This window comes from Chiloscyllium punctatum, chromosome 2 (assembly GCF_047496795.1).
Source record: "Chiloscyllium punctatum isolate Juve2018m chromosome 2, sChiPun1.3, whole genome shotgun sequence".
In the NCBI taxonomy this organism is placed as follows: Eukaryota; Metazoa; Chordata; class Chondrichthyes; order Orectolobiformes; family Hemiscylliidae; genus Chiloscyllium; species Chiloscyllium punctatum.
In genome coordinates this window covers 89,204,682-89,218,531 of record NC_092740.1, presented here as the reverse complement: position 1 = coordinate 89,218,531, position 13,850 = coordinate 89,204,682, and the positions used below count along the sequence as shown (strand labels likewise).

Sequence of the window (13,850 nt, the reverse complement as noted above, 5' to 3'; positions counted from 1 at the left end):
AGCAAAAAAAAATACACTTCCCCTCCTACTTTATAAGCTTTCTTATATATTTTTCTTTGTGAAAAAAACTACTGAGGCTGAGGAAAATGTTATGATAGTCTAAAATATAAGATGCTGACATCTTTCCTCAAAGACCAACCCATTTGGAATGAATCTTGCTATTCTTTCCTGTATCTTTTCTAATGTATATATCTCCTTTTTTTTGTTCTGCAAAGTAGTGGTAGACAAGATAGTATGACCAATACAATGTGAAATCTAATCAGAACCTCTTTGTTACCTTCCCAGTGAGGGCTATTTTAAGTAGATTAAGTCATCTGCAACTCATTGGAGCTGACATACAGAGACAACTTCATCTCAATAGTCTGGGCTTGTTTCAGATCCAGATTCAGGAAAAAAAATACTATTCTCATGTACTGGGGTTGAGAGTGTGGTGCTGGAAAAGCAGAGCAGGTCAGGTAGCATCCAAGGAGCAGGAAAATTGACGTTTCGGACAAAAGCCCTTCATCAGGAATGTGGCTGGGAGTCTAGGGGGTGGGAATGGTGGTGGTGGGGGGGGGAGGGGGGCGTGGGTGGGGAGGTAGCTGAGAGTGCAATAAGTATATGGGGGTGGGGGTAAAGGTAATAGGTCGGGGGGGGGTGGTGCAGATAGATGTTAAGGAAAATTGACAGGTGGGACAGGTCATGAAGGCGGTGCTCAGCTGGAAGGTTGGAACTGGGATAACGTGGGGGAGGGAGGGAAATGAGGAAACTGGTGAAATCTACATTGATGCCATGGGGTTGGAGGGTCCTGAGGTGTAAGATGAGGCGTTCTTCCTCCAGGCATTGGGTGGTAAAGGAGTGGTGATGGAGGCGGCCCAAGGGCCTGCATGTTCTTGGCAGAGTGGAAGGGGGAGTTGAAGTATTACTGGGTTAGTCAGTTAGTTAGATCTAGTTAAGTTTACTAGATCTTTTGCTAATTCATTCACAGAATGTGCAATGCGTCTTGCAAATAGTACACATTTTGCTACTGTATTTCAGTGGCGGAGGAAGTGAATGCTGAAAATGTTGGATGGATACCAATCAAGTGGGTATAAGTGTTGAGCTTCTTGATATTGTTGGTGTTACATTCATCCAGGTAAGTGGAGCATATTCCATCATATTCCTAACTTGCATCTTGTAGACAGCAGACAGACTTTGAGTCGTTAGCAAATTGCTCTTTGCAGAACTCCCAGCCACTCTTCTGCTCTTGGAGCCATAGAATTTATATGGCTACTCAAATTCAGTTTCTGGCCAATGCAGTTTGCAGCATGTTGAAAGTTGGGGGCATAGCAATGATAATACCATTTGCTATCTGCCAACATTCTGTCACAAACAACATAGGGTCAAACATTGTATAAATGTCCAAAAGGATTTTGATGGGAAGTAGTGAAATAATATTTTCAGTGAACCACATGAGCACAAAAGAACTGGTAAGAAGGTGAGATCTCTCACTATCACTCCATTTTATAATAGTTTTATAAAGTTATGTTTGTGCATTGTTTCATATCAATGAATGCAATGTTTCCCTCTCCCAATAAAAAGCTCAATCAGTTTCATCTGCTTTTATACTGTAATTATAATCAGTTAGAAATAATGACTGACATTATACATTCTTATGCCAGAATAAAAATCATTAAAGGAATAAAAGAATAAAAGCTTTAAAAGATCTTTAAATGCATCTACTGCAGTCAATAAAATTGAAGTAAATTGGGCTTCTCAGAATCTTCCTTTGGGTGTATTCTTCAGATTTTATAGGCACATTAAATTACCAAGAGAATCAGTGATGCATCGTCTATGGATTATAAACACTTCAGCGTTTCAGTACAGTGTAACATAGGCTTGGAGATGGAAATTACTAATGATCCATCCTTACCTGAAATATGCTTGCTCCATAAGGTGTTCTCCAGGCATTCAGCAGATTATCCTTGCCAGTGCTGACAAACCACTTACCTAGAAGCCAATTTTAAACAAAACAAAAATCACTATTTTGAGAAATTATTTTTGGGTTTATAATCACCAAGCTTATTTATAACAAGTCATTATTTTGCCAAACACCATTTTCTGTGAAAACTTGCATTTGGATTTAAATTTGCTTATAATGTACTCAACTGAATTTTTAAGGCATTATAAGAACTTAAGAAATATGATCAGGAGTGAAATACAGGGCAACCCCCATATCTGCAGAATAGTGTTCTGCGTTTTCAGTTACATGCAGTTTACTGCGGGCTGAACATATTTTAGGGAACCTTCTCGTACCAGGGACGAGGAGACCTCTGGGAAGATATATTTTCCATTTAATAGAATGGGTTCAGTGCTATCCCTGGTTTCGGGCTTCCGCAGTAGGTCCTAGAACATATCCCCATAGGTATGGCGGGGGGTTGGGGAATTACTGTATTCATCCCCTCATGCCTGCTCCACAATTCTGTAAGATTACGGCTGATCTGCCACATGCCTTTTTAGTCCCAGCTGATCATAGCCCTCAACTCCTTGATATTTCAATAATCCATCTATCTCCAAATAAAATACTTCCAGGGATACAGCCTCTACAAAGTTCTGAGGTTATGGATTCCAGACATTCATCCTGGGAGAAGAGATTCCTTTGCATCTCGCGTTAAATTACAGAATTGTATCCCCTTACTCCGTAACTATGTCCCCTAGTTTGAGATTCCGTCACTAATGGAAACATCTTCTCAACACCTACCCTGAGAAAGCCCCCTCAGAATCTTCTATGTTTCTGAATCTTATATGTTTCAACAAGATCACTCCCCATTCTTCTGAACTCTAATAAATAAAGGCCCAACTCATTTTGTCGTTCTTGATAAGTCAACCCCTTTATCCCAGGAATCAGCCATGTGAACCTCTTTTGATCTGTCTCCAATACTAGTATATCCTTTCTTAAATACAGGTCCACAACTGTACACAGTACTCCAGGTGCTTACCAACACCTTGTATAGTTGTAAAAAGACTTCCTTATTTTAAACTCCAAACCTCTAGCAATACATGCCAAAATTCCATTTGCCTTCTTAAATACTGTTGCGACTAGACCTCACTGTGCTGCACTTTTCTACAACCCCTTGCCATTTAAATAATTGTCTGCCTATTGATTCTTCCTACCGAAATGCATGACCTCACCTTTCCTACATTAAACTCCATCTGTCAAGTTTTGCCTACTTACTTAAACTATCTGAATCCTTTTGTTGATTCCTATGTCCTCATTATAACATACCCTCCACCTATTTTTAAATCAGCATCAAATTTGGATAAAATATACTCTGCCCGCTCCCCCAAGCCATGAATGTAGATAGTAAATAATTGAGGCACGAGGTCTAATCCTTGTGGCACTCCATTAGTTATATATTTTCAACATGAAAAAAATTCAGTGTACTGAAATCTACTGTTTTGAAGTATTTCAACCAATACGTCTACTATTTCTGCTGCAGTGTCCTAGTTATAATTTTCAGCTCTTCCTGTCACACATTGTTGAATTGTTTATAGCATTGTAATGGAACCATGGCAATGGATTTACAATTGAATCATTCAGACTTAAATTCCACACCTTTGGTAGATTTATTCTCATTAACCTTGAATTATTGAGAAGGTTGATCCTTTTTTGCCAATAAATCAAAACTGCTTCAAGAGATAATCAAAAGGGCATTTATTATCATTAGCTAGATTCACTTTAAATTGAGCAGTAATCAAAAATAAGAAAAACAGAAAACATCCAAATAAAAAAGGAAGCATGAAGAATTACCAAAGGTCTTTCTGTACCAGTAAAAGCTTGAATGAGGTTGCGAGATAATGTAGATTGGGAATTATTTGTATAATCATTACACAATCAGCCTGCTGAAAAGGCCTCACTTTCACTTGCAAACACATCTAATTTCACAGCTAAATTGTTTATGGTTGAGGTGAATCCTTAGTTCTGAATAGGAAAAAAACATTCTTCTGAGAAGGCAAGATACATTCCTGATGGGAATCAGCAGGAAACGTCATTCAACATACAATGAGTAAATTGAGCAAAGGGGATATTACTAGAGTCTAATTGCTACTTTAAATGTGGGCCTAAGGGTGAAGTGGATGTGACTTTCCCATGAAGTCCCTTTGAAGGAAGAGAATTCAAGTTCAGTTTTGTCACAATAGACACAATTCTTTTATTTTAATTTTAGTGATTTTCCATATGGGATTAGGTGGACAAAAAATGCTCTCAATCCTTCCATAGGATCAACTCACAAACCCACTTTGGATAGTTCTTTCAATTTCCACTTCCTGCCAATCCTATTTGAAAAGCTGACCAGGCAGGCGGATGACACCTTGGAGTAAAAATGTCTCTGGCATTATGTGAGGAAAGCTCTTTGTCATCCATCCTGGCCCACTCCCTCCCTTTACCCTTCAGCCTCCTCATAGCTACAAGATGGGATGGGGATAGAGAACTCTTTTAGATATCCAAAAAAAATTCTCAGCCTTTTTCCCCCTTTAAGAATAGTTGAATATGCACATAATAGATACACATAATAATAAGTAGTATCAAAGAAACATATACCACAATGAGCAAACTTAAGGGATAGCACACAGCTCTCATGGAGATGCAATTGGTATTTGTCCGGTTTTGTCACATGCAGAACCTCTACATTGCTGTTTTCCATTCCAACCGCAAGCCACTCTCCTGTGGGACAATATCCCAATGAAAATATCTAGGATTAAACAAAAATCAGAATTTACCTTTAGAATCTCTCCTCCACAAGAAAGTTCATTTGGTAAGTGATAGAGCAGTTTTTAAAAATCTTGCAATTGTCCTAACATAATATCTGGAGAAAATGAGGACTACAGATGCTGGAGAGTCAGAGTCAAAAAGTATTGTGCTAGAAAAAGCACAGCAGGCCAGGCAGTATCCGAGAAGCCGGGGAGTTGATGTTTCAGGCATTAGCCCTTCATCAAGAATATCCTGATATTCTGAAGGCATGCATTTAAAGATAGCTGGAATGAATTTATAAACTTCAGAACGTTGTCCATAAATAGATCAATAGGTGTTTGCAACAAAATCTTCTGGGTTGGCTTTCCATTTAATCGAACAAGATTACTGCCACACTGGTCAGTTTTGTGTTAAGCACTGCCTAGTGAGGCTCAGGAGACCCATTCTGGTATGGCAGGCTGTGCTACATTTGCTGCAGAGGAAGACAATGGGCTGAGAAGGTACATCATTCACTGGCCTCTATTGTCTCTGGATCTCAGCCAGCTCAGATTTTCATTTCTCCTCACCTCTTCCACTGCCTTTCGAAACAGTCAATTTCCAGAGGTCACAATAGTTAGTGATATATCTCAGTTATTAGAGTCAATAACTGCAGTCTTCGTATCTTCAACATACGGAAATATTTTGATTATACTGCTATCTGCTAAATTTGGCTAAGCCAGCAGAGAGGTCATTGGTTTCGCAAAGAGTGTATGCTGATGGAAGGAGCACGCTCTAGGATCTTTGCATTAGTAGTATTGTCCTGCCAAGATGGTACACTTGAAGCAGCTAAGGTGTAAAACTGTCTAACCTTTTACTTTGTCTAGCATAAGTTGTTCAGGTAACATGGATCTCAGTGAGGATGCAAGCTTGATAGACCAGCTGTTTAGTATTCTGTCAGGTTGCTGTTGTTCCACACTCTCTTATTCAGTTTGGACATAATAGCTGAAGCTTTTCTGATGTATATGTAGATTGTAAGTGACAGGTTACAGGTGATTGTGAAACTTAAATTTGGAAGCTATCAAAAATTTGAAGCAGAACATTGTCAATGTTGATAGATGGTGGTATGGAAAAGTTCTGGTTAATTTCCACAATATTATAATACAATTGCTTATGCAAACAGTAATTCTAATACCTTTATGTCAAAAACAAAATGAAATACAGAGCACATATTTAAATCTTAACCAATAAATGTAAGGCATATTTAAATCTTAACTAATCAATGTAAGGCATATTTGGGAATTTGCACTGGCACAAATCTGCAACATTCGGTTCATTTGACATTCAAAATCACGTCATATTTGCTATTTTCCAGGTTTTGTTGTCTTACAAAACATCTTTATTGCACACATTTTCCCAGTCTCTCACAAACTCACCTGAGATGTGAAGTCATGCTGTTGTAGTTGCCTTCCTTCCCGGAGGTCCCAGGATCTTACAGTGTTGTCTAAACCTCCCGTCCAAAGTTTGGTACCATCATTTGAAATGTCAATACAGCTGGCTCCATCTGTGTGACCCTGGAATTGCCTATTAACATGAAGCAAGCAATAGGTTTAAGCATATCCCCTCATGGGTCATTTTATTCTTTATATTACATCAACAATTATGTTCGTGGTCTTTCTGCTCTATACATATGTTAATTTTACATTTTAGAAGAAATATTTAACCTTTAAAATATTGGCATGAAACATTATTCAAAAGTTTTAAAACAGACCAAGAATGTCACACTGAAATACTGAATTGAATCTTCATCACAGAGGTGGGAAATTGAGTTGGTTTGGATTTCAGTTGAGAAAGAAAAGGAAAATTGATTAACATTCAGATTTTTAGCTGTATTTAACTGGTAAGGGAAGTATTTAATTGGTAAGGAAATGGGTTCCCTGCCCACTTAAAGCCAGTGATATAGGCAATGAAAGTGGGTTCAATGAAATGTTAGTCTCTCGGTGAAGATACCCAGAGCAGCCATCACTGAGGCTGCTGGCTGGTCTGAAGATGAAACTTACAGCTTGTATACTTTTCCACTGGTAGATCCAACACAAGTGACAGGCAATGGTATATATTGGGAAGGGAGCAGCCCGCGGAGTCCTCAACATTGAAAATGGACTCCATTAAGTCTCATGGCATCAAGTGATCCATGTGCAAGGAAACCTCTTGCTGATTACTGCATACCTACCTTTACCCCTCAGCTGAGAATCAATACTACTCCATGTTGAACAGACTTGGAGGAAGCACTGAGGATGGCAATGGTGCAGAATGCATTCAGAATGGGAGATTGCAATGTCCACCATAAAGAACAGCTCGGCAGTACCAATACTTACTGAAATGGTCAGGTCCTAAAGGTTTTAACTGCTTTACTGGGTCTGTGACAGATGGTGAGGGAACCAACAAGAGGGAAAAACATACATGACCTTATCCTCACAAATGTACTTGCTGCAGATGTGTATGTCCATGACAGTATTGGCAAGAGCAACCACTGCAGTCATTGTGAAGATAAAGTCCTGTCTTCGCACATACAGCATCTTTTAATCCCACAAGAATACCATATAGAAGGACAAGTGCAGCAGATATATGGGAATATCACCACCTGCAAATTCCCCTCAAAACCATACATCATCCTGACTTGGAAAGATATCCCCATTCTTTCACTGATGCCAGGTAAAAATCCTGGGATTCCCTTCCAAACAGATTATGGATCCACTGATAGCACATGGATTGCAGCAGTTCAAGACAGTACCTCACTTCTCAAGGGCAACATAGAGATGGGCAATAAATGCTGGCTAGACAGTGATGGTGATATCCCATGAATAAATAAAAGAAAACATTCATACAAGATCCCAAAAATATTAACTGATTCCATGCATCAGATAATTTGATTTACTTGTGTTGGGTGAAGGAGAAAGATTCAGCAGGAGATTGGGGAACTCTTTTCCTATTTCAAAATCATGTAATGAAATCTTTCTGACTCATCTGAGCAGTTGATGTTTTAGAAAACAGCACGTCCAATGTTGGAGAACTTAAAGCCTACCCTAAATCACAATTTGTGGTGAAGCTTGAATCCATAACCTACATACTCAAGGTTTCTACTGCTGCCAACTGAGGCGTGTTAATCCTTAATAAGTTAGTTTAAAGCAGGTTAATTTTTTTTAATTTGTGAATTTGGAGGGTTTTCTTCAGCTAGCTAGGCTAAATGTTTAATGACAACATTGTATGTATTGTTAACATGCAAAAATAATACCTCAGTAGTTGAGACAAGTGTCGTTGCTCGATAAGACCCTTTCGTGCTCTACCACTGATAATTAGAAGGAAGAAAGCGCACCATCTCTGGAAATGGCATTTTAATTTAATTTTGAAAAGTTTCTGATATCCTTCTGTAAATTTCTGATGACTGTTTGATTGTGTTTTTGTTACAGTGCCCCACCAGGCACAACCAAAGTAGGAGTTTGCAAACTCATTAATATTTATTTAAAAGCACGGAAAGGAGGAATTCCAAGTCTATGCTTTTTTTTGCAACCTTGAGAAGTTTTTGAGGCATGGTTATATAGATTTTCGCCCCAGTTTTGTTTTTTAAATGAGGTAATGCTAAATTTTGATTGCACTTCAACCCCATGTTCCTTATATTTGGGTGCCATAGGGGCTGTTTGTCTTAATTATGTTTGATTTGTTTATTGTAAAATAGTTGAAAGGAGGAATGGTGGCATCCAACTAGCCCAACTACAGCAAGCCACCAATGGTTAGTAGCCAGGTGATACAACAGAAGACACATTATAATGAGCAGCATTGAAGTTTTCTGGAAGAAAATCAATTCTTACCTGACTAATGTCTGATTGTGCAGATCCCAGACAGCAATATTACCATCGCTACAGCAGGAGAAACAGACTTTAGAGTCAGGACTGATTGCCAGAGCATAGCAGGCAGGAGCAGAGGATGTCAACTCTGCCTTTATACGAGGAGTTGGAGCTGCCAGGTCCCAGATAGATAACGTGCTGGCTTCCCCACCAACAATCAGGGTACGACCATCAGGTAATAATTTGCATGATCGAATGTAGTTGTCTCTGTTCTGTTAAAATAGAAGCCATTAAGCAATTGCTTACATGGAAAAGGTCAAGCACAATATGGTCTTCAAAATAAGTAAATTCATTAATATTCTTGAATGATTTTTACTTAAGGTCATCCTCACCAGTGACAGATCTGAACCTCACACTGCAGTCAGAGCCCAGGATCTCCATGTCATTGACATAACACCTTTGGTGAGACATGACATGGAGCAGAAGTTTAGCTCAAAGAAAAAGGTAGCAGTTACGCATGTTCCTGGAAAGGGAAGTCTGAGAAAGAGCACCGAATCTAGGGATTTGATTTCACTACAAAGGACAAGCTGGTTAACTGTCTCATTGAGTCCCAATGTCTGACACAAAAATGCCTCGTAATCCTTCAGCTCACTCTAACCCAGAAGTTGCACTCCACAGTATGTAGGCACCACCCCTAGAGGTAATGAATAAGGCCAAAGATGAAACCTAATACTCAGCAAATAAAACCCAAGACTGGGATACATAATTATTCTAAGTGCAGCAATTTGTAGAAGTGCAACTATTATACAATTTGAACAACCAAATCCCAAGATTAAATTTAGTCTTTACTTTTCTCCCAATTATTTATTTAATATTAAATTATGTGGTTTAATATTTTGTGGCTGATGAACACCAAATTGTGAGGTTCTGGTGACATGGTGGCAGTGTCCCCACCTCTGAGCCAGAAGGTCTGGGCTCAAGTCCCACCCGAGATTTGTCATATCATGTACAAACAGATTGACTAAATGTAATTGTACCAAATTATCACATTGAGGGACTAACACTGTGGCTTACCTTCTTTCACTTCTTAATACTGACCCCACTGATATTTTTGGCACTGAAGCTATGAGCTAAATTACACAAGCTGTTAGATTTCCTAACTCCCCAGGCTAAGAGGCTGGGGAGCACAGTGAAAGGATCTATTTAATGGCCAATTAACCAATAATGGATGGAGGCAGGATTTCAAGAACAGGAAGTCACCGGGTGCCTATCAGAGTCCAGCAACTCTCCAAGCCTTCAAATAGAGGGATTTGGTATAAAACCAGGATTTGGATAAGGACATGGATTGCTGCCAAATGGCAAGTGGTCAAGCTGTGGTGAAGGTGGTGAGAATGCCAGGGAGAGGTCTGGGGTTCAAGAAGCAATCGGGGGAGTAGAATCTGATCACGGGGTAGGGGAATCAAGACAGTTAAAGGAGGGACCACTCCTGCCCATTACCAGCCCATGCAAGAAAACTTGCCCTGCTTTCTGATTAGTGAGGGGCCTTTCCCATTAGCAATCAAATCCTGGCTGCAGAAGGATGAGACCCTTACGAGGAGATTGGGACTTCAAGTGTTCCGTTCGTAGGGCTGCTGACAACACCTCCTCCAGTGATGTGACTGTGGTTGAGGCAGGGATAAGTGGGTAGGCAGCAGGGAAGCATGTGTTAGACCTGACGAGCAATCTCTGCCTTCAAACCTATTGTCAGAGGAGCATAAAATCTAGCATTGTATCAATGACACTCTTATACAAAATTCAGTTATAATGATAGTGGCTTCATCAAACAGCAAACAGAATATATGAGGTCTTTAGCAATTAAAGAAAAGTGGGACCACTTAAGGTAAACATTCCACCATCTTGGACTTGAGAATGAGGGAATGCAAACAGTTCCAAATCAGCAAATTTCCCGTTAAAGCCATTAAAGTCCATTTGTAAAACTACTCAAGGATGATGTGCAAAAGCATCGAAACAAAGGTTCTAATAGAGAAACATTATAATCTTCATAAAATATAGTTTTTCATTCATTCAAAGGATGTGGGCATCACTGGCTGGGCCAGCAATTATTGCCCATATTTGATGGTTATGGTGAGCTGCCTTCTTGATCTGCTGGAATCCTGGGTGTAAGTACACCCATTATGATGTTGGATTGGGGGGGGGGGGGGGGGGGGAAGACTGGGGGTGCAGGATAGGGGCGAGTTCCAGGATTGTGATCCAGTGACAGGGATGGCATTGTGATAAAGTTCCAAGATAGGGTGATGCATGGTTTAGAGGAGACCTCGCAGGTGGTGATAATTCCCTTCACTTTTGCCCTTGTCCTTCCAGGTGGTAGGAGTTGAGGTTTTGTAAGATCTGTCGAAAGACTTTTGTGTGTTGTTGTATTTCACCTTGGAGATGGTACATACTGCTGACACTGCATGTTGGTGGTAGAGGAAATGTATGTTGAGAGTGTTAGGTGAGTTCCCAATCAAGTTGGCTGGTTTGTCCTCAACAATGCTAATATTCTGGAGCATTATTGGAACTGCATGCATTTAGCCAGTCCAGTCAATCTCATAGCACTCCTGACTTGTGTCTAGCCTCTATAATCTGCTCTGAAGAAGAATCATATCTGACTTGAAACATTAACTGTTCCTTTCTTCACAGATGCTGACAGACCCGCTGAGTTTGTCCAGCATTCTCTGAGTTTGTCTCCTTGATTCTAACTGGTTCAATTCAGTTTCTGATCAGTCGTAAGGCTAGGATGCTGATAGTGGCAGATTCAATGATGGCACGAATGGCATGTCAAGACAAAGTGCTTCAGTACTCCTGTTGGAGAATGGCTGCTGCCTAGCATTTGTGTGGCTTGAATGTTACTGAGCAATTCTGGCACAATATTGTTGCAAATAATTCAGTCATATGTTTTGCACTGATGTCTGGACTATCCCATCATGGAGGATGTGGATATTTGTGGAACCTCCTACTGCTCTAGTACACTGTTTATTTGTCCACCATTCACAACCAGAAGTGGCAGAACTGCAGAGCTTAGGTCTGATCTGTTTATTGTGGAATTGCTCAGTTTTGTCAATTACAAGCTGCTCATGCTGTTTGGCATGTAAATAGTCTTGAGATGTATCTTCACACACCTAGAACACAGAACATTACAGCACAGTACACGCCCTTCGCCCTCAACATTGCACCGACCTGTGAAACCAATCTGAAACCCATCTAACCTACAGTTTTCCATCCTGGTCCAATGACCATTTAAATGCCCTTAAAGTTGGCGAGTCAGTTACTGTTGCAGGCAGCGGAGTTCGACACCCCTATTACTCTCTGAGTAAAGAAACAACCACTGACATCTGTCCTACATCTATCACCCCTCAATTTAAAGCTATGCCCCCTTGTGCTAGCCATCACCATCCAAGGAAAATGGATGTCCACCCTATCTAACCTTCTGATTATCTTATATGTTTCAATTAAGTCACCTTCTTCTTCTCTCCAATGAAAACAGCTTCAAGTACCTCAGACTTTGTTGTAAGATCTTCCCTCTATAACATGCAACAATCCTAGGAAATCTCCTCTGAATCTTTTCCAAAGCTTCCACATTCTTCCTATAATGCGGTGACCAGAACTGTATGTTATACTCCCAAGTGCAGCTACACCAGAGTTTTATACAGCTGCAGCATGATCTCATAGTTCTGAAACTCACCCTCTACCATACACGCCATATGCCTTAACAGTCCTATCAATCTGGTTGGCAACTTTCAGGGATCTATATACATGGACATTGAGATCTCTCTGCTCATCTACACTACCAAGAATCTTACTATTAGCCCAGTACTCTTCATTCCTGTTGCTCCTTCCAAAGTGAATCATCTCACACTTTTCCACATTAAAGTCCATTTGCCACCTCTCACCCTCGGTCTTCTTTCAGCTAGCCAATTTCTGATCCAAACCACTAAATCACCCTCAATCCCATGCCTCCGTATTTTGTGCAATACCCTACCGTGGTGAACTTTATCAAACACCTTACTGAAATCCATATACACCACATCAACCACTTTACCCTCATCCACCTGTTTGGTCACCTTCTCAAAGAACTCAATAAAGTTTGTGAGACATGACCTCCCCTTCACAAAACTGTGTCGACTATCCCTAATCAACTTCGTCCTTTCTATATAATTAAAAATCCGATCTCTTACAACCTTTTCTAACACTTTACCCACAACCGAAGTAAGGCTCACTGGTCTATAATTACCCGGGTTGTCTCTACTTCCCTTCTTGAACTAGGGGACAGCATTTGCTATCCTCCAGTCTTCTGGCACTATTCCTGTAGACAATGGTGACATAAAGATCAAGCCAAAGGCTCAGCAATCTCCTCCCTGGCTTTCCAGAGAATCCTAGGATAAATCCCATCCAGCCCAGGGCACTTATTTATTTTTACACTTTCAAGAATTGCTAACACTTCCTCCTTATGAACCTCAATCCCACCTAGTGTAGCAGCTTGTATCTCAGTATTCTCCTCAACAACATTGTCTTTGTCTAGTTGGACTACTGATGAAAAATATTCATTTAGCACTTCCCCTATCTCCTCTGACTCCATGCACAACTTCCCACTACTATCCTTGATTGGCCCTAATATTACCCTAATCATTCTTTTACTCATGATACATCTACAGAAAGCCTCAGGGTTTTCCTTGATCCTATCTGGTAATGACTTCTCATGTCCCCTTCTGGCTCTTAACTCTTTCTTTAGGTCTTTCCTGACTAACCTGTAAATCTCAAGCACCCAAACTGAGCCTTCACATCTCATCCTAACATAAGCCTTCTTCTTCCTCTTCACAAGAGATTCAACTTCTTTAGTAAACCACGGCTTCTGCACTCAACTTGCTCCCTGCCTGACTGGCACATACTTAACAAGGACCCACAGTAGCTGTTCCTTGAATAAGCTCCACATTTCAATTATGCCCATCTCCTGCAATTTCCTTTCCCATCCTATGCATCTTAAATCTTGCCTAATCGCATCATAATTGCCTTTCCCCCCAGCTATAACTCTCGCCCTGTGGTACATACTTATCCCTTTCCACCACTAAAGTAAACATAACCGAATTGTGGTCACTATCACCAAAGTGCTCACCTATCTCCAAATCTAATACCTGGCCAGGTTCATTACCCAGTACAAATCTAATGTGGCCTTGCCCCTTGTTGGCCTATCTACATACTGTGTCAGGAAATTCTCCTGCACGCATTGGACAAAAACAGTCAATATTTGGAAAGTTAAAGTCCCCCATAATAATTACCTTGTCACTCTC

General features: G+C 40.3%; 1 protein-coding gene across 10 annotated transcripts in view; it reads right to left on the bottom strand.

The window, feature by feature from the left end:
- The window catches only part of LOC140486348 (transducin-like enhancer protein 4), a 223,372-nt gene that overhangs the window by 14,114 nt on the left and 195,408 nt on the right, over positions 1-13,850 (bottom strand). For all 10 annotated transcript variants that reach the window (XM_072585358.1, XM_072585367.1, XM_072585377.1 and 7 more), the window contains 4 exons: positions 8,551-8,798; positions 6,121-6,268; positions 4,559-4,709; positions 1,892-1,968 (listed from right to left, as the gene is read on the bottom strand). In XM_072585358.1, the coding sequence (XP_072441459.1) occupies positions 1,892-1,968; positions 4,559-4,709; positions 6,121-6,268; positions 8,551-8,798 (624 nt within the window). The remainder of the gene's footprint in view (positions 1-1,891; positions 1,969-4,558; positions 4,710-6,120; positions 6,269-8,550; positions 8,799-13,850) is intronic.